Genomic DNA, 21,405 nt, shown 5'->3' with positions numbered 1-21,405 from the left:
GTTCGCCCTCATTGGGCGAACCTCCCACATGACGCGCTAGCGAGCAGCAAATTTAAATTTGCTTGCTTCTGCAAGCAGCTAAGCGCCGTGCATGTGGAGGCGCTCGCTCACACAGGCCACACACATTGCAGCATTGTGTTTCATCGCGGCCAGCGTGAGCGCGCCGCCTGCTCAGCACCACCCTGGACAAGGCCTTAGACTACAGCGCGCTCATGCTTGGAGAGTGGTGACGTCACCAGCTCTCCAAGCATGAGCGCAAGCTGTCCTGCATAATTTTGCAAGCCCGAGTGGGGGGAGGGGGGCATGTCATTGGTTGGATCGGGGCTATTCCTGTGTTTGTGTGTGTGTGGCTGTGTACTGTGTGCATTGACTGCTGCTGAGTGAGCTTCAAAATCAATTTTATCTGTCTCCCCAAGCGCCGAGCTTGGGAGAGCGTAAGTGCCCATGCACGAGCGCGCGCGCCGCGAGAGCGTGCAAATTTACATTCACTGAAGTAAACGCACCAATCGCACTCAGTGGCACTGTGGATGCAGCCTTAAGAATAATAATCTTATGCTTGACTCCATGAGAAGGAATTAATAGTGGCATCTTCTGGTTTCTTTCCTAAAGAGAGATACAGTAGTTGATGGGTGCTCTGTTGGTCTTCAGCAGTGTGCTGGAGCACTATTTTGCTGGATTCTCTCTGGAAATCATAATACACAATCAAGAGATTGCAAAGAAATGGTGAGACTGGAATTCCAGTACATAGAAGAGTAAAACAGTGGCCATTTTTATGTTCCAGAAACACAGATACAAGCAGAAAAAATAGAGCTACGGTAGGACACAAGTACAGTAAGAGAACGGAAAAGAGCTTAAACAGGCTAAATAGACACAAATAATGAAGACATATTTCTTCTTGTTTTTTTTTGCAAATGAACAGATTGTACCTTTGATGTGTACCATTTCCTAAGCAGGGAACAGGTTCATAAAGGCTCTGCAACTCCATCCAACACAGAACTGATTAATGGACTAGTGTTTGCTGGCCGGTTATATCTGTAAAAGCGCTTACCTGATGATTTATAAAAGAATATAAGAATTATATATATGTACACATACATACATATACATATACATACATATACATATATATACATATACATATATATATATAAAGCACTGTATATACTGTGCTTTATATATATATATATATATATATATATATATATATATATATATATATATACATACATACATATACATACATATACATATATATACATATACATATATATATATAAAGCACTGTATATACTGTGGGCTCTCCACTCGTTTTTATTCACACTGATACACATACATACATATACATACATATACATATACATACATATACATATATATATAAAGCACTGTACTGTATATACTGTGGGCTCTCCACTCATTTTTATTCACACTGATACACATACACACTCTTTCATCACTTGCTTTCAGGAACCTTTTGACACCTCCAGCCATAAAACACATCCACACCGGGGGAAGGACCAGCACAGATAACATTCCAATAGACACTGTTTATAGTATAGCTTTTGCTTGCTTCATTCATTGGAACATCGCCGGAAGAAGAGACCAGTGTATCTCGAAAGCTCGCACAAATAAAAGCATTTCGTTAGCCACAGAACGGTATCATCTATTTATTTTTTGATTATTGAAGCTCGGCTAACACGGTACTGATACCTCTACACACATATATATATATATATATATATATATATATATATATATATATATATATATATATATATATATATATATATATATATATATATAGTGCAGAATAAATGAGTCCTTCAGTATTAGGTGATACCTTTTTTATTGGACTAACAATTTATGTCATAGGACAAGCTTTCAAGAGTTCTCCTCTCTTCTTCAGGTCAAGCAATACTGATATACAAAGGATTCAATGGCTAAAACAGTGTAGAGAAACAAAACAAAACACTGTAGATAAGGTAGGGTGTTAAAAGTGTTTGAAGCCAGGGGACGGTGACAAGGGATGGTGGGGAGGGGCAAGGGAAGGGGGGGAGAGAAAGTGTTGATAAGAATGGAGGCAAGCAGGATAATTACAAAAAATTTTGATAGGGTTTGAGAAAACCCATATCCGCATTAAGTCCTTTGGTTTTGGTGTCAAAGAGTCTTATCATTCTGAGTTCAAATGTTTTCCGTTCTTGGGTGCGTTTAAACATTCCATTGAGGAATATATATATATATATATATATATATATATATATATATATATATATATATATATATATGTTTATTTGAAAAATGTAAGAGTTGAGACGGGGATTTCAGAAGCATGATCTTATCTTGAACCCGTTCTGTGGTATAAAACTTGTTACAGAATTTCCCACCAGTGAATGGGGTTAGTAGAGAGATTATTAGATTTGAGGGAATAAACTGTGAAACCACAAATCGCCTTCTGGCACCTAGACCTTTATCTGTAGCCATCTGTGCTGAGAGCAAGCAAGGATAGGGGGGGATAGTGGAGTGCAGCTAAATATTTTAGCATAATGAAAGCCCAGTTTATAATATTCTGTTAACGTCATTCTTAAATGTCAGTGCTATAAAAAGGTTCCCACAAATCCTTTCAGATGGCCCTTTTTAACGCAAAGAGGTTGAAATAGATCACCCAGCTTCAAATAAATTGTTTTCTATTAAACCTTTTAAAGGTATAACTCCATGCTGTGGCAGAGCTCCACATCCTCCTCCTCCTCCTCATCCTCATCCGGTGGGAAGAATAACATATCAGTGGAAAGCTTCAGGCTGTGATATGTATGTGTGTGATCTGCATGATGTTTGCGCTTTTGTTTGTAATCTCACAATGCTACATGCACTGTCATGTTTGAGACGTTATGATGCTGCACTCTCACGTTACTCTGATTCTATGGGCCTCATGCAGTAAGCGGCGGAAAAATGCATTAGCCAGTTTAGCAATTAGGCATGCTTTTGGCGTGTTAAAGTCGCTGTATGCAGGAATGGGCGAATCAGCGGCGAATCAATGCGCCACCACCATTTGCTAAAATGGCTAATAACCGGTGGCGGGATGGCTTCTTGGTGAGAAACTGCCGAGAAGCCGTCCCCTGCCGAGTTGTGTTTGCAGCAGAGAGAGATCCGCCGCTCTCTCGGCGCAAACATCAACACATTAAAAATTATTTTTAAAACCATTTTTAATCATAGTGTACATGTGCAGGGGGTCTGCGGAGCTGAACCGCATTGGTTTCAGGTCCGGGGACCCTCTGCTTCCCGAGATACAGACCCCTTTATGAGGTGCCGGTATCCCTCTGCATTTAAAGGTCCCGATCACGTGACCGCGGAATGTAAACAAAGCAGAGGGATTCCGGCACCCCCAAAAGGGGCCTGTATCTCGGGGAGCAGTGGGTCCCCGGACCTAAAACCAAAGCGCTTCAGCTCCGGAGACCCTCTGCACATCTACACTGTGAATAAAACACATATATAAATAAACACTCGTTCCTTACCTTTGCGGCTATGTACTATGGTAACGAAGCAGCATGAATATATTTTTAATAGTACTGTACAGTGAGCAGGGGGTCCCCTGAGTTGAACCGCGTTGCTTTGTGGACCAGGGACCCCCTGCTTCCCGAGTTACAGGCCCCGGAATGTGTGATCAGGTGGGCAGTGTCGCCGCCATCTTTATTGCGTCCCATACGCTACGTGCCCGCACTAAAGATGGCGGCGACACTGTAACCGATGCCCCAAACCGGGGCCTGTAACTCAGGAAGCAGGGGGTTCCTGAGCCATAATTCAATGCGGTTCAGTTAAGGGGACCCCCTGCTTCCGCACAATATTATTAAAAAGACATAAATGCTGCTTCATTACCATAGCGGATAGCCGCTAAGGCAATGAAGGGGTTAACGAATAATAGTATGTTTATTGCGGACAATTGCCCCCAATAAACATAGCAGCAATACACATTATACAATACAGTAATGGGCAACATTACTATTATCCACAAATGGATAATAGTGCAGTTGTCCATTTAAAATACATACAGAACAATAAAGACATGAAATACATATAGCACTAACCCATGTCCGTCTGCCACGATGAAGGCCATCCTCCTCTTCATCCTGCCCATGCCCCCTCCGCTTCTGCAAAACAGACACAAGAATAAAAACATCCAATGTAATGTCCCCTAACCCCTTAATCACCATAGCGGTTATTAACCGCTACAGTCATTAAGGGGTTAACCCACCATCACCCACATACCCTCCCCCACTAACCCCCCACCCCGTGAGGCCTAACCACCCTCACCCAGTACCCACAAGGGAGTCCTACCACATACCCTTGGGGCCAATACCCCCTCCCCCCACCCCAACACATACAGTACAATAATGTGCCAAATAACTATTATCCACATAGGGATAATACATTATTTGGCCATTATTAAACACATTAAATACCGTAGTAAAATAAAGAAAATTCTACTAACCTCTTCAATAAGAAGGTCCCGTCGCCAGCATCATCCTTGTGGTCCGTTGCCAAAATAATAAATAGCCAATACATTTCAATGACATTCACATACCAATGAACCCCTTAATCACCTTATCGGGTACTAACCTCAAAGCTAATTAAGGGGTGAAGCCATCCTGCAATGGCAACACCACTTATCCATAACATCCTCAATGAATTAAAAAGCAATTTCCTAATCAAATCTCATGTAATCATTCAATCTAAAGCCGCAATTGCCACTTTAAACATTGCATTTACATTGTATACATGTAGCATAAAATGTAAGCTACATGTACACGCTGCAAATCAATGTGAACAATACAACAATCCAAATAAAATAGCATTACATCACAAGAAGTATACTATGTAATCCAATAAAGCCACCATCAATGAATTAACAGACATGAATTACATCCCTAAACAATTAAAATACCATCCATACCAATTACACAATTAACTATAGCTATCGTTACAGATAACAAGTTCACATCATACAAAATAGGACACCAACAATTACAATATACTAAAGCAACCCTCAACATAACTTACAGTACAGTATAGAAGCCCAAAAATTACATCTCTCTAATTTTAAAATACATGTAACACACATCTATGCATAGCAGCATAGCCACAATCATTTACAATACGGTAAAGCAAGCTTTAACAACACTATCATTTCTTACCCTGTATGTATATATCTCTCTAGACATACATACATACATACATACATACATACATACATACATACATACATACATACATACAGTGGCAAGAAATGATATGCTTAAAATAAAATAAACACATGAAAAATCAAAACAAAACACAGTTACATTAAATACATTTCTTTATTTAACTATCCATTACTTGACCCACTCACCGACTCCCGTTGATCAGCTTACTCACGAACCAATCCACGAACAGGAACCCATAAAATAATAAACCAGAAAATAATAAACATTAAAATAATAAAACACGACAATCCAGGGGTCTTCTAGTTGTAATCCATCTTCATCTGTATTCTTCTACCTTCTTCCGGGGTCTTCTTCCCGTCTGCTGCCACGCCCTGGTCTTCTTTCTTCTCCGGAGGTCCTTCCTCCTCAGCGTCTGGCTTCAAAATGAGACGACATAGGCTTTTAAAGGCCCATGACGTCACATTTTCGTCATGGTTCCCACGGCCCTGATTGGGCCGTGAAAACCATGTGTTTTGGCCGACACAAAAAAAAATGATGACGTCACTTAAAGGCAATGAAAGCACAGCCAATCAGAATGGCTTTGCTTCAATTGCCTTTAAGATGACGTCATTAAAAGAAACATGGCCGGCCTCACATGGTACGGCAGCCAATCAGAGCGTGGGAACTCCATCCCAACTCTGATTTGCTCTAGTAGACCATGTGACAGAGGCTTGAGGAAGAACGGATATGACGTCATTCAAAGGCTGTCACATGGTACTAGAACCAATCAGAGTAGGGATAGACTTCCCACGCTCTGATTGGCTGCCGTACCATGTGAGGCCGGCCATGTTTCTTTTATTGACGTCAGCTTAAAGGCAATTGAAGCAAAGCCATTCTGATTGGCTGTGCTTTCATTGCCTTTAAGTGACGTCATCATTTTTTTTTTGTGTCGGCCAAAACACATGGTTTTCACGGCCCAATCAGGGCCGTGGGAACCATGACGAAAATGTGACGTCATAGGCCTTTAAAAGCCTATGTCGTCTCATTTTGAAGCCAGACGCCGAGGAGGAAGGACCTCCGGAGAAGAAAGAAGACCAGGGCGTGGCAGCAGATGGGAAGAAGACCCCGGAAGAAGGTAGAAGAATACAGATGAAGATGGATTACAACTAGAAGACCCCTGGTTTGTCGTGTTTTATTATTTTAATGTTTATTATTTTCTGGTTTATTATTTTATGGGTTCCTGTTCGTGGATTGGTTCGTGAGTAAGCTGATCAACGGGAGTCGGTGAGTGGGTCAAGTAATGGTAAGTTAAATATAGAAATGTATTTAATGTAACTGTGTTTTGTTTTGATTTTTCATGTGTTTATTTTATTTTAAGCATATCATTTCTTGCCACTGTATGTATGTATGTATGTATATCTAAAGAGATATATACTTACAGGGTAAGAAGTGATAGTGTTGTTAAAGCTTGCTTTACCGTATTGTAAATGATTGTGGCTATGCTCCTATGCATAGATGTGTGTTACATGTATTTTAAAATTAGAGAGATGTAATTTTTGGGCTTCTATGCTGTACTGTAAGTTATGTTGAGGGTTGCTTTAGTATATTGTAATTGTTGGTGTCCTATTTTGTATGATGTGAACTTGTTATCTGTAACGATAGCTATAGTTAATTGTGTAATTGGTATGGATGATATTTTAATTGTTTAGGGATGTAATTCATGTCTGTTAATTCATTGATGGTGACTTTATTGGATTACATAGTATACTTCTTGTGATGTAATGCTATTTTATTTGGATTGTTGTATTGTTCACATTGATTTGCAGCGTGTACATGTAGCTTACATTTTATGCTACATGTATACAATGTAAATGCAATGTTTAAAGTGGCAATTGCGGCTTTAGATTGAATGATTACATGAGATTGATTAGGAAATTGCTTTTTAATTCATTGAGGATGTTATGGATAAGTGGTGTTGCCATTGCAGGATGGCTTCACCCCTTAATTAGCTTTGAGGTTAGTACCCGATAAGGTGATTAAGGGGTTCATTGGTATGTGAATGTCATTGAAATGTATTGGCTATTTATTATTTTGGCAACGGACCACAAGGATGATGCTGGCGACGGGGCTTCTTATTGAAGAGGTTAGTAGAATTTTCTTTATTTTACTACGGTATTTAATGTGTTTAATAATGGCCAAATAATGTATTATCCCTATGTGGATAATAGTTATTTGGCACATTATTGTACTGTATGTGTTGGGGTGGGGGGAGGGGGTATTGGCCCCAAGGGTATGTGGTAGGACTCCCTTGTGGGTACTGGGTGAGGGTGTTAGGCCTCACGGGGTGGGGGGTTAGTGGGGGAGGGTATGTGGGTGATGGTGGGTTAACCCCTTAATGACTGTAGCGGCGCTACAGTCATTCTATTTCTTACGGGGCTGATTCGCCAGCAAAACGCCATTCTAGAGTGGCGAATAGCTCCGCTTAGCTACTCGCCACTACTAGAATACAGCGTGGCGGAAAATGTTTCATTTTTTGGCGGAAAGTGCCTTCTCGCCTCGCCACCGGCGGGAAAAAAAAAAACTGGCGTTTTTTTTTAATCTTGCCACTTTCTCGCCCCTTACTGAATACGGATAGGCTTTTTTGGCGGGAAAGTGGCGAGAGAGAGAGTGTGGGGGAGAGAGAGTGTGGGGGAGAGAGAGAGAGAGTGGGGGGGGGAGAGAGAGAGAGTGTGGGGGAGAGAGAGAGTGTGGGGGAGAGAGAGTGTGGGGGAGAGGGAGAGAGAGTGTGGGGGAGAGAGAGAGTGTGGGGAGAGAGAGAGTGTGGGGGAGAGAGAGTGTGGGGAAGAGGGAGAGAGAGTGTGGGGAAGAGGGAGAGAGAGTGTGGGGAGAGAGGGAGAGAGAGTGTGGGGAGAGAGGGAGAGAGAGTGTGGGGGAGAGAGGGAGAGAGAGTGTGGGGGAGAGAGGGAGAGAGAGTGTGGGGGAGAGAGGGAGAGAGAGTGTGGGGGAAGAGGGAGAGAGAGTGTGGGGGAGAGAGGGAGAGAGAGTGTGGGGGAGAGAGGGAGAGAGAGTGTTGGGGAGAGAGTGTGGGGGAGAGAGGGAGAGAGAGTGTGGGGGAGAGAGAGAGAGAGTGGGGGGAGAGAGAGAGTGTGGGGGGGGGGGAGAGAGAGTGTGGGGGAGAGAGAGAGAGTGTGTGGGGGAGAGAGGGAGAGAGAGTGTGGGGGAGAGAGGGAGAGAGAGTGTGGGGGAGAGAGGGAGAGAGAGTGTGGGGGAGAGAGAGAGAGTGTGGGGAGAGAGAGAGAGAGAGAGAGAGAGAGAGAGAGAGTGGGGGGTAGAGAGAGAGAGTGTGGGGGAGAGAGAGAGAGAGTGTGGGGGAAAGAGGGAGAGAGAGTGTGGGGGAGAGAGGGAGAGAGAGTGTGGGGGAGAGAGGGAGAGAGAGTGTGGGGGAGAGAGGGAGAGAGAGTGTGGGGGAGAGAGGGAGAGAGAGTGTGGGGGAGAGAGGGAGAGAGTGTGTGGGGGAGAGAGGGAGAGAGAGTGTGGGGGAGAGAGAGAGAGTGTGGGGGGGAGAGAGAGAGAGAGAGTGGGGGGAGAGAGAGAGAGTGGGGGGGAGAGAGAGTGTGTGGGGGAGAGAGAGAGTGTGGGGGGGGGAGAGAGAGAGTGTGGGGGGGAGAGAGAGTGTGGGGGGGAGAGAGAGAGTGTGGGGGGGAGAGAGAGAGTGTGGGGGGGAGAGAGAGAGTGTGGGGGGGAGAGAGAGAGTGTGGGGGGGAGAGAGAGAGTGTGGGGGGGAGAGAGAGTGTGGGGGGGAGAGAGAGAGTGTGGGGGGGGAGAGAGAGTGTGTGGGGGGGAGAGAGAGTGTGTGGGGGGGAGAGAGAGTGTGTGGGGGGAGAGAGAGTGTGTGGGGGGAGAGAGAGTGTGGGGGAGACAGAGGAGAGAAACGGTGGGTGACACACACAGAGGGTGGGTGATACACAGAGAGAGAGAGGCTGGGTGAGTGACTGGCTGGTTGAGTGGTTTGCTGGGTGAGTGGCTGGGTGGGGCAGGGGTGACTGGGTGGGTGAGTGACTGACACTGACTGGGGGTGGGGGGTGACTGACACTGACTGGGGGTGGGGGGGTGACTGACACTGACTGGGGGTGGGGGGGTGACCGACACTGACTGGGGGTGGGGGGGTGACTGACACTGACTGGGGGTGGGGGGTGATTGACACTGACTGGGGGTGGGGGGTGAATGACACTGACTGGGGGTGGGGGGTGACTGACACTGACTGGGGGTGGGGGGTGACTGACACTGACTGGGGGTGGGGGGTGACTGACACTGACTGGGGGGTGACTGACAGGGGGGGTGACTGACTGGGGGGGGGGTACTAACTGGGGGGGTGACTAACTGGGGGGGGGTTACTGACTGGGGGGGGTTACTGACTGGGGGGGACCTCTGGTGTCACACACATACACATACTCCCATACACACATACATTCATTCACACACACACACATTCTCCCACACACACACACACACACACACACACACATACACATTCTCACACACACAGGGGAGGAAAGGCCGCAAATCAGCACCACGCAAATCCCCCACCCACCCGCGCCCATCTCCCGCTCGTGTGGGGGGCAGGCCGACATCCCCCCCCCCCCAATCAGCAGGGTGGTGGGAGGCACGTGGCGAGGTATCCCCCACTGGGCGCCCCAGGTGACAGTCAGCCCCGCCGTGGCCGCCACTGCCCTGCTCCCCTCGCCGGCATGTCACAGTGCACGGCCAAGCTGCAGGCTGCTTCTTCCCCCCCAGCCCGCGGCGGCATGAAGCTCGTGGGGGGGGGGAGGCCAGGCCGACATCCCCCCACCTCATGCGGCGGCTGCGCCATCATGAAGGTAGGGGACGCATGGGAGGCACGTGGTGAGGGCCGAGCCCCCCCCCGCAAGCCAACCGGGCTGCAGCAGCGGGGACCTCCCGCCCCTGACATCGATCGGTGGATCGAGGGGAAGGGGACAGGAGGAGGGGAAGGGGACAGGAGGAGGGGAAGGGGACAGGAGCAGGAAGAGGGGAAGGGAGCAGGAGGAGGGGACAGGAGCAGGAGGAGGGGACAGGAGCAGGGGACAGGAGGAGGGGAATGGGACAGGAGCAGGGGACAGGAAAGCTTCCGCTGTGGGGAGTAGGGAGCCATGTGGGGACCAGGGGGATCGCAGGGAAGGAGCAGAGGGGCCGCAGCATGGAGAGTACTTACCCTCCAACAGAGCTCCAGGCAGAATGGCCGCTCGTTGGGGGCGGGCTCATATAGAGCCTGGCCGCGCGCCCACAAAGCCTGGAGCGCGCGCCAATCAGGAGTCAGGTAGGGGAGTTTTTTTTTTTTTTTTTTTCAGCGCGAGCAGGGGAATTTCAGCGCGAACGGGGGAATTTAAAAAAAAAACACGTGTGCTGCTTGGGCCAATATTTACTCGCCCGGGGGTTAAATCCACCCGCCCCGGGCGAGTAAATGTATACAATTGTCGAACACTGTATATATATATATATATATATATATATATATATATATATATTATTTTGTGTCCCCCCCCCATTATGAAGCATCATTGGATGATGTTTCACTTGTTTTTTTTTGTTTGCCTTCCTCTGGATCAAAATACTGTAAATATCAATGTAGGATAATTATCTGTGGTCTAAATTTAACATAGTAGGTTGGATTTGATGACCATATGTTTTTTTTAACCTAATCTACTATGTAACTATGTCAGGATGTTTGCTTTCACATACAGTATCTCTTATCTCAGGCTCATTTCTCTTTTATGATCATGTGATATCTGCACCATCATGTCTGATCTTAGTGTGTCTGCACTCTCAGATGTCAAGCTGTTTGCATGACCTCAGAGCCTGTGACGCTTCTCCCCCAAAACATCCCCCAAAACATCCCGCAAAAAACACACACACAAAGGTCTGGAAGTACAATGACCACGGCCTTTATTCAAATACAGCAAAACGGGGGGGGGGGGGGGATGGGGGTGTGTGGTGGGAGGGGGGAAGGGGGGAGTGGGGCTAACCCTGCCAGAGTGTACCGACAGGTAAGACCAATGACGCTTGAATACAGAACTGCCTAAAGTTCCAGCCGCCCAGCTGACCCCATGTCAGCTGCAAGATGCTACTCAAAGGACAATGAGCCTGCCCACTCGCCAACCATACCACTACCAGGCATAACCGTAACTCAGCCCTGTCTGGCAAGGTTACCCTTCACTTACCTCCCAACATGCCTCCACCAACAGAGCTATTTAATATTTAACTAGACCCGGACCGCCAGACGCGCAGCAGCCTTGCAAACCTGATCTGAAGGAACATTAACGGAGTCAAGATAAGTTAGAATTAACCGTGCAAACGGATGTACATTAACGCCAATGGACAGGTGATGCCCATATAAGCGTCCTTAAGCTCAAGCCTGGCATCTCACAGGCCCAGCCACAGAGATCACTAATCGTGAGCTGCGAGGTGGGTCCTAGGTGCCCAAAGCACTATGAGCCCTGCCCACTTGAGCCAACATCAAAAACCTTCCTGGCTTCAGCCAGGACAACTCTAGGGGCGGCAGGAGCAAACACTGCTTCCCTCCTGAAGTGGTCGTGGCCCCAATGCTCATGTCCAGCCCAATCAAGCAAGGATTGACCCCCACTCGCAACAGTGGTGCCCATTCCCATGCTGCTGCCATGCAGATATGAAATAGCCCTGGAGTGGGTACAGACAGCCACAAGCTCCTTGGACCTCTTCGGGGGCCCTATCACAAGCACATTCACTGTTGCCCCAAGTTGGCCACCTTCCCTTGCACCCTAAAGTGTATCAACTATGCGTAACTGCAACTATGACTCAACTATGCCTCAACTATGGCTCAACTATGCTAACCGCATGCGCAATCCCTTGTACTTTATTGAATAGTGCATGGCTGGTCAGGAGCACTGGATTAAAATGTTGTGGGGAACCAACCCACCACCTTGGGTGACCTAATAGGCGGGGTTTAACCCCACCTAGGGTTAATGAACTCCCTCCCCATCCCCCTCCAGGAAGGTTGAGGTTAAAAAAGGTGGTGGTTAATCAGGGGATTAACAGGAAAAGACTCTAATGCCTGTGAGCGCATGTTCACAAACCAGACAGCCCACTGAGCCATTTTGCTCACTTTTTACAATCATTCCCAAAACTACCTCATTATAGCAACACATGCCCCTACAAGCAATCTATATGTGGCACTCTCTCCCCCATAAGCCTTGCCTGTACTCTGTAACACTGAATAGTAAAGGCTTGCATGCACTATTACTGAAATCCCACATGATGGGAGATTAAACCTGGCAGCAAAAGGATGAATTCCTGTTTGCCCTACAGATCACACCAATGGTGATCTTTGTCCTGCAAGTTAAATTAATCTGATAAGGTTTTAACTGTATGGTCAAGCAAACATTAGTTGGATTTAACGTACAGCCTTATTTAAAGCTGCAGTCCCACTAAGACTGCTCCAGAATCTATTACACACTGCCTTCATTTACTGACGTTTTGGGAAATGTTGATGGCACTGCTGGCTATGAAGGGATTACTGTAACTGTGCCTTCTGCCCTTTTTACCCACAAGCTCTTATGCAGAGGCTTGACGCGCCTTAAGCACTGCACGAATTCGCTAACACCCTGTTGCAGAAGTCTTTCCACCATGCTCATGGCCGACATGATGAGGACAACCCTCTCGTGGCGTCTAGCACGCGTGTTACATGCCATCACATGATTCCCCCGGCAGCGAACAGGCTGCACTGGACTAGCTCCTCACTATCAGGGGCTACTGACCCCCGGCGAACCCCCACCCACCCGGCTTGCGAAGGAGACCCACTGGATGGACCCCCCATCCCACCCGCAACCGCCTGGGGCTATATAACAGGGAGGGTGGAGGGGTTCAAGGGATATCAAGGGGGCAGCAAGAGGCCTAACTCTCATGTCTCTGACCTCAGTATGCCTGCACTCTCATGTTTCTGATCTCAGTGTGCCTGCACTCTCATGTCTCTGACCTCAGTATGCCTGCACTCTCATGTCTCTGACCTCAGTGTGCTTGAACTCTCATGTGTCTGATCTCAGTGTGCCTGCACTCTCATGTGTCTGATCTCAGTGTGCCTGCACTCTCATGTCTCTGACCTCAGTATGCCTGCACTCTCATGTGTCTGACCTCAGTATGCCTGCACTCTCATGTCTCTGATCTCAGTATGCCTGCACTCTCATGTCTCTGACCTCAGTGTGCCTGCACTCTCATGTGTCTGATCTCAGTATGCCTGCACTCTCATGTTTCTGATCTCAGTGTGCCTGCACTCTCATGTGTCTGACCTCAGTATGCCTGCACTCTCATGTGTCTGATCTCAGTGTGCCTGCACTCTCATGTTTCTGATCTCAGTGTGCCTGCACTCTCATGTGTCTGATCTCAGTGTGCCTGCACTCTCATGTCTCTGCTCTCTGTATGCCTGCACTCTCATGTCTCTGACCTCAGTGTGCCTGCACTCTCATGTGTCAGATCTCAGTGTGCCTGCACTCTCAGGTCTCTGATCTCAGTGTGCCTGCACTCTCATGTCTCTGACCTCAGTATGCCTGCACTCTCATGTCTCTGATCTCAGTGTGCCTGCACTCTCATGTCTCTGACCTCAGTATGCCTGCACTCTCAGGTCTCTGATCTCAGTGTGCCTGCACTCTCATGTCTCTGACCTCAGTATGCCTGCACTCTCATGTCTCTGATCTCAGTGTGCCTGCACTCTCATGTCTCTGATCTCAGTGTGCCTGCACTCTCATGTGTCTGATCTCAGTATGCCTGCACTCTCATGTGTCTGATCTCAGTATGCCTGCACTCTCATGTCTCTGATCTCAGTATGCCTGCACTCTCATGTCTCTGATCTCAGTATGCCTGCACTCTCATGTGTCTGATCTCAGTGTGCCTGCACTCTCATGTCTCTGATCTCAGTATGCCTGCACTCTCATGTCTCTGATCTCAGTGTGCCTGCACTCTCATGTCTCTGATCTCAGTATGCCTGCACTCTCATGTGTCTGACCTCAGTATGCCTGCACTCTCATGTGTCTGATCTCAGTATGCCTGCACTCTCATGTCTCTGATCTCAGTATGCCTGCACTCTCATGTGTCTGATCTCAGTGTGCCTGCACTCTCATGTGTCTGATCTCAGTGTGCCTGCACTCTCATGTCTCTGATCTCAGTATGCCTGCACTCTCGTGTCTCTGATCTCAGTATGCCTGCACTCTCATGTGTCTGATCTCAGTATGCCTGCACTCTCATGTGTCTGACCTCAGTATGCCTGCACTCTCGTGTCTCTGATCTCAGTATGCCTGCACTCTCATGTCTCTGATCTCAGTATGCCTGCACTCTCATGTGTCTGATCTCAGTATGCCTGCACTCTCATGTGTCTGATCTCAGTGTGCCTGCACTCTCGTGTCTCTGATCTCAGTGTGCCTGCACGCTCATGTCTCTGATCTCAGTATGCCTGCACTCTCATGTCTCTGATCTCAGTATGCCTGCACTCTCATGTGTCTGATCTCAGTATGCCTGCACTCTCATGTCTCTGATCTCAGTATGCCTGCACTCTCATGTCTCTGATCTCAGTGTGCCTGCACTCTCATGTCTCTGATCTCAGTATGCCTGCACTCTCATGTCTCTGATCTCAGTATGCCTGCACTCTCATGTGTCTGATCTCAGTATGCCTGCACTCTCATGTGTCTGACCTCAGTATGCCTGCACTCTCATGTGTCTGATCTCAGTATGCCTGCACTCTCATGTCTCTGATCTCAGTATGCCTGCACTCTCATGTGTCTGACCTCAGTATGCCTGCACTCTCATGTCTCTGACCTCAGTATGCCTGCACTCTCATGTCTCTGATCTCAGTGTGCCTGCACTCTCATGTCTCTGATCTCAGTGTGCCTGCACTCTCATGTCTCTGATCTCAGTGTGCCTGCACTCTCATGTCTCTGATCTCAGTATGCCTGCACTCTCATGTCTCTGATCTCAGTGTGCCTGCACTCTCATGTCTCTGATCTCATGTGTCTGTCTTGTACAGTTGTCTGGGATTCTAGCATATTTGCATTCTTGTAACACAGGGTTATACATATATGTACTCTGTATTTCTGATCACTAGAACGCTTTGCTATATCTCTCATGAGCTCTGCTTATCAAGAACACAACTTCCACCTGTTTCATGCTGTGCCAATTTTTACTTGAGCAAAACCAAGCCAGTTTTCAGCAACAACAAAAAATGGGACACCATTTTCTGGAGCCTTTTCAGTTTGGCATTACATTGCAGCGTAGGAAGGGATGTTCATTCTGAAACATTGTATCAAGGTACTTTGCATCCATCTTAATCAGTGACAGATTTTTAAAAAATGCCACCCGTAGGCACTTACCTGGTGCCGCCCTCCTCCTCCAGCGCTGTCCCCTTGCCATGGCAACGTGATGTGTGTAACGTCACGTTGCCAGCTACTGGCAAGCGCCAATCGCACATACCACCCCCAAATTCTGCCGACCCCAAATTTTGCCGCCTTAGGCTCGGGCCTATCTGGCCTAAAGGGAAATCTGCCACTAATTCTTAATAAATAACTGTGCGTCTGATATGTTCTTCTTTTCTCCTCTCTCCCCCCTCAGCAGGAGCAGAGGGATCCGGACTCACCTCAGCTGCCTCTCTCAGAAGTCAGACTCATTAAGTGACTTCACAGCTTTACAGTGCGACAGTAAACTCAGCCAGGCTCTGAAGTGAGTAACCCAGGGTACGTTGGGGTCTATAGTCTCCCATCTGTAAAACTGGGCCCAAACCAGTGCAAATAACAACACCATACCGTACATTGCATTGAATGTTTTTTTCCCTTTGATAAATCTGGTGCAATTCTTTTGAACTGGATTTGCCCCAGTTTTGCAGCTGGAAGACTTTAGTAAATAACCCCTTTGCATGTGATGTTCTGTGACTTCCATCTAGACATGGGTGAACTTGCCGAAATTTGGTTCATGTTTTTTCTAAACGGTTGAAAAATCGCAAAAAGTTCGACCAAACGTTTAAAATGAAAATTGGTAGTAAAATTATCAAATCTTGTCTGAGAATCTATTTTCAAAAGATTAATAGACCTTTGCAAGCAGCAAGATCGCTAAAAATATACTCCTACATTTTCACCTGCATTTTTTTTCATACTTTCTTTTTTTAAATGTTGCTATTTTCCATTTTTTTTAAAAATTATTTTTCTTTATTTAAATACACAGTAACAGGATTTTTTGTGTAATTTCATAAATGTTTTGCGGCAAATTGAAAATGCGCCCATCTCTACTGCCTGACCCTGCTTTTTTACTGTAAAACCCACCTGTCTGCTGTCCTGTCTTTTTTTCACTCATTATACGTGTGTCCTAATTATTCACTTGCAGTAGTTTGATCACTTCCCCACCTGTGATTGTACTCATGGGACTTAAATGGTAGTTTCTGTGCAATTGTTCCCTGATCAGCACTATTGCAGTTTAAGGAGTAATTCCCGTAGACTCCTCTTTGAGTAATTGCTCAGTGTTTCATGTAGTTGCAGTATGGGATAGATTGTTGTTTCCAGCTTTGCACAGGTCTTCAGCTCCTGAATCAGTATATGTTTCTCTGTAACTCTTTGTTCTCTGTGTTGGCTGCTCTTTTACCAAAGTCTGTAAGTTCGGCTCTGTGGCTCATGGTCCCTTGTGATCTCATTTTGTACCCCACAAATTTAACCACATCATGAAATCAGGTGCTGCTCTTCCAGACACAAATCCACTGAATAGTTTCACAAGTGGCTTTGCATTATAGTTTCATGCAAGTGGTTTTGTTCACATGGCTGTCATCAAAGATCAAAGTACACCGTGTTATCGCTCTGCATGGTGACAGGACTTGCAATGTTGCCAACGCAATGTCATCAGAATAGCTTTATCCATTTCAGATTTTCAGATGAGTCCCAGAGCAATATGATCCCCACAATTAGAACAAATTACTTTCATATAGCACATTGTGCTGTTTGGGTCTGTAGGAGACGAGTGCAGAGGTAATAACCAGGGAGACAAAGATTTGGGGGAAATACATTTTGGCTTTTAATTTAGTCCGTATCTTCAAACAATACAGCTTTAAGGTCGAGCTTGCAGTGGAGGAGTTGCTGCGTGCGAACGCGTGCACATCAAGCACACATCAGTAATTGGCTACAGCAGTTAGCCAAGTGCCTGCGCACCTGCCAGCGAAGAGGCATGTTGACCCGGCAGCGTTTTGAGGAGACAATACATTTGTCTTCTCAGGCGGCTGCCGCGTGACGTCAGCTGGTTCAGCCAATGAGGGCGAACCAGCTTGGTGATGCCCCCACCACGCCCCCTCATCGCCGCAAGCACTATGAGCAGGGATCGCTTGTGCTGCAGCCGCGCGGCACGGAACTCTCGCTAGCAAGCGCAGTGTATAATCTGTGCCTTAGGCCAGCAGTGCGCAAACTGGGGGGCGCGAGTTTTGTCTGGGGGATCGCGCGAGGCCTCTGCAACAAGGAAACTTACTTTGTTTCAGAAGTGTCTCCATGGCAACGCGGCGTCATAATGTGACGTGATGTCGCCGCTCGTGACGTCACTTGACGCATGTGGAAGGTAGAAGAGGGGGTGCGAGACCAGGGGGGGCCTGGCAGGAGGGCGCAGCTTAAAAAGTTTTCGCTCCCCTGCCTTACGCAACATACAAAATAAACAAAACAGACCTATCCCTTTGTAAGGGCTGACACACTTCTCAGGCTCTATCTGCAGGGCTGGGAGGATAGGCCTCTTAAGAGCTTCTGACCCCAAAGTCCAAAGAGGTACCTGTAAGCGGGAGGCTCTTTATATCAGTCTCCGGGTTGGTGTTCGTGGGGTGCACCCTCTGGCGTGTTCCAGGGTCTGCTGCATCCTGGAATAGAGGGCCTGGCTCCCTGGGATTCCTCTCTGACAGCACACACCTCCTTATTAGGCTGCGGCCCCGCTGGCGCTGAGTGTTTGCCGCTATTACTTACATAAATGAATATGTGTAAGTCCCCGCTCACGCGGTGTGCGCGCACTCGTGTGCGGGCACGCACGATCACTCAAGCTTGGCGCTTGAGTAAACAAAAAAATTAAGTTTCAAGCTCGCTCAACTTGCCCGCAATGCCTCCTCCCCTCCCCCCCACAACGCGCGCGTGCGAAATAGCCAGGACACCCGGCGCTCATGCTTGGAGAGCTGGTGACGTCACCGTTCTCAAGCATGAGCGCGGTCAGCGCCAGCGGGGCCGCAGCTTTAGTGCTAGAGACATCCCCTGCAGTTTAAGCAAGGGGCTGTTCTACTTGACTGATAAGCCAGGTGGAGACTGGTTAATTGTGTGTAGCTGCAATTAACTCGCACCCTGCTGGACTCATCAGCCAGATTTAGGCTTCATATTTGGAACTCTATTTAGAGAGGGGTTACAGTCCTGTCACAGTGTCCTATAGTACTTAGCAAAATATATCTATGCCCTGAATAGTTATCAATTAATGGTTAGTGCTTAAAGCTGCAGTTCAGTCAATATCCTGCATGTGTGTGTTTTTTTAATAAATCAGTTCTGTAGTAAGAAAAAATACTTTTAGCATTTTCTGTTTTTAAAAAAACATCTTTGAAAGACCAATTTTCTTGTATTCTATTTTAACAAGCATTTGCTAAGGCACTGCCCCTTCATGTCCTGTCACAAGCCCTGGCACACCCCTTTGTCAGCCCTGCCCTCCCTCTAGCACATGTCAGTGCAGGAGTGCTCATGAATATTCATGAGCTTCCACTGACTGACAGAAGCAGAATATAAACAGATCCCTTCACTAATTATGTCACCAAATTTCACCTATCAATACATGGAGAACGAATTGACCTGCAGCTATGCAGTTCTTTAGGTAATTAGAGATTGCACACATGAAACTATTGAAGTAAAAAAATAACTAAAAAAGACTGAACTGCAGCTTTAAGGCATAAGGAGATTGTGACTTGCCCAAAGGCTCAATAAGTTGACATTGGGTCCTTGGCATCGGATAATCACAGATCAAAAACTCTTATCTATACTAGTAGTAGGCTATTCCTTCTTCCAGTCCAATATATGGGGGCACGGAGCTTCCATGGATCAGCCTGGATGTGAATCTTACATTGATTTTGAAGTTGATTATATGAGATTGACTTTTTCAGGCTATATGTTGCTGAGGCCACCTGCCTCCTAGTAATAAGGATTGTGTCATTTATTTCTCTCACAGACGACTGACCACAGACGAAGCCAGAAGATGGGCTCGTTCCTTCGACCTGCTCCTTTCTCATAAATGTAAGTGTATGACAGGCTTCATATAGCCTAGACCAGGGCCGGGGAGGGAGGGAAGAGAGAGACATGCTGGGGAGAAGGAGGAGAGATAAAGACATGATGGGGGAGCCTCTATCTGAGTTCACGCCCGCATATTTTCTCACTCACTCCTTACCTGTACAAGGTAGTCTTTCTTAGACCGAGTTCAGGGTGCTTACTACACGACGTGCGCGCGCTTACGTGTGCGCGCACGATCGGAACAGTGACATGGTTTTCAATGAACCAGGTCAGTTTGCAATTTCTTGTGGCGGCAAAGTACAGCGTTGTCGCTGCTACATTTTGCCGTTATAACTGAAATTTATTTTTTTGGGGCGGCAGTTGCGTCAGGTGAGCTGGTTCAGCGAACCAGCTCCGTGACACGTTGGCCATGCCCCCGCCACGCCCCCAAACGCCGCAACCCGACTCCTGCAGCCTGAACACAGATCGCGGGGCTGCAGGAGCGTGCGGTGGCGGCGCGCATGGGAGCACGCAGCCTCAGCATGCACCCTGAACTCAGCCTCAGGCCCCGCTCACTGTGCCTGCTACGCGACGTGCGCACGTTCGGCACTCTGGGATGCTAAGTGTATGAACAGTTTTCACACTAGAAACGACTTGTGGCGGCAAAGTACAGCGCGGACGCTGCGACATTTTGCCACCACAACCCAAATTGACATTTCGGGCTGCAGTCAAGCCACATGAGCTGGTTAATAAGGGCGAACCAGCTCCGTGATGGGGTCGCCACGCCCCCCATCGGCCGCGACCCAACTCCTGCAGCTAGCGCACAGATCGCTGGCTGCAGGAGTGCATGGCGGAGGAGCGCACGGAAGCGCTGCCGTAGCAGGCACTGTGAGCTTGGCCTTACTTAAACTGACCCGACTAACAATGTTGATTAAAAAAATGATTACTGTAGCCCTCCTATCCCCCTCCCACTTCCCCCCCCGGCTGCAGGGATAGTGTGTACAGTTAACTGTGAGGTACTGTACATATAACAGTCTGTGTATAGTGACAGGGTTTCCACCTGCTCACAAGTGTTGCAGCTCAGTGGTTACCTTAATCTTCGCAGGGTGTCATGGTGAATACTCGCCGGCTTGTAGAAACGGAGTTAATAACGGAGAAGGGCGCCAGGAACTTTTAACTAGAGTTTTTATTTGAACAATAGCAGCATATTTCCTGGCATGCACCGTCAGGACAGGTTTCCTTCACAGTTTGAGAATACAGCACATTAGCTTCCTCTGAAACTACCGGCAGGCAGTGCTCATTCTCCACAGAGCTCTAGCGTACCCAGGACTGGTCAAGGGATTTAACCATAACCCCCCTGGCATAGACCCTCTCTCTAGCAAGCCAGAGAAAAGGAACCACCTCTTCTAATAGTCCAGACTGCGAGCCCCCCCCTAACACTGGGAACTTGCCCTAAACTGGGACAACAATAAAGTGTGGTATAGCTGTTTACAGGCCAGTCTAGCCTGGAGACCTCCCTTGGAAACCTCCTGGATATTACAGGATCCTCCTGATGGTAATTGGGGGTAGGGTGTGGCCAACAGTCTGCCCCCAGTATCTGGGCAGGAATACCTGTTGCCAATTGCTCACACTACTGAGCAGGTGACCTTTTAGCCTAGTGCAGAAGTCACAGGGCCCAGCATGTGCCTAAAGGGGAAACATTTTAGATACTCATAGTGGCCACTTCTACTTCCTCACATGTCTAGCCTTGTGAGGGCTGTTTAAACCTGGCAGTGCCTGCAACTCTGGAGCTGACATGCAGGGCAAGGGGATTTTAGCATGGGTGCTACATTACATTATAACAAAAAGAGGAAAGCATATTTATTAAGAAACATAGAATTTGGCGACTGGTGAGAAGTTAAGAACCACTTGACTCACCTAGTCTGCCCATTTTGCTCTCTACTGCAAAACCG

General features: G+C 47.4%; 1 protein-coding gene across 3 annotated transcripts in view; it reads left to right on the top strand.

The window, feature by feature from the left end:
- The window catches only part of RGS8 (regulator of G protein signaling 8), a 36,416-nt gene that overhangs the window by 2,137 nt on the left and 12,874 nt on the right, over positions 1-21,405 (top strand). For 2 of the 3 annotated variants that reach the window (XM_075616551.1, XM_075616548.1), the window contains exons 2-3: positions 15,819-15,926; positions 19,416-19,480. In XM_075616551.1, the coding sequence (XP_075472666.1) occupies positions 15,819-15,926; positions 19,416-19,480 (173 nt within the window). The remainder of the gene's footprint in view (positions 1-15,818; positions 15,927-19,415; positions 19,481-21,405) is intronic. The other variant, XM_075616550.1, reaches the window with a different exon arrangement.

The sequence above is a fragment of the Ascaphus truei genome, chromosome 10 (genome assembly GCF_040206685.1).
Source record: "Ascaphus truei isolate aAscTru1 chromosome 10, aAscTru1.hap1, whole genome shotgun sequence".
NCBI classification, from domain to species: Eukaryota; Metazoa; Chordata; class Amphibia; order Anura; family Ascaphidae; genus Ascaphus; species Ascaphus truei.
Note: the sequence above shows the minus strand (reverse complement) of the source record. Positions and strands in the feature narration are given on the sequence as shown.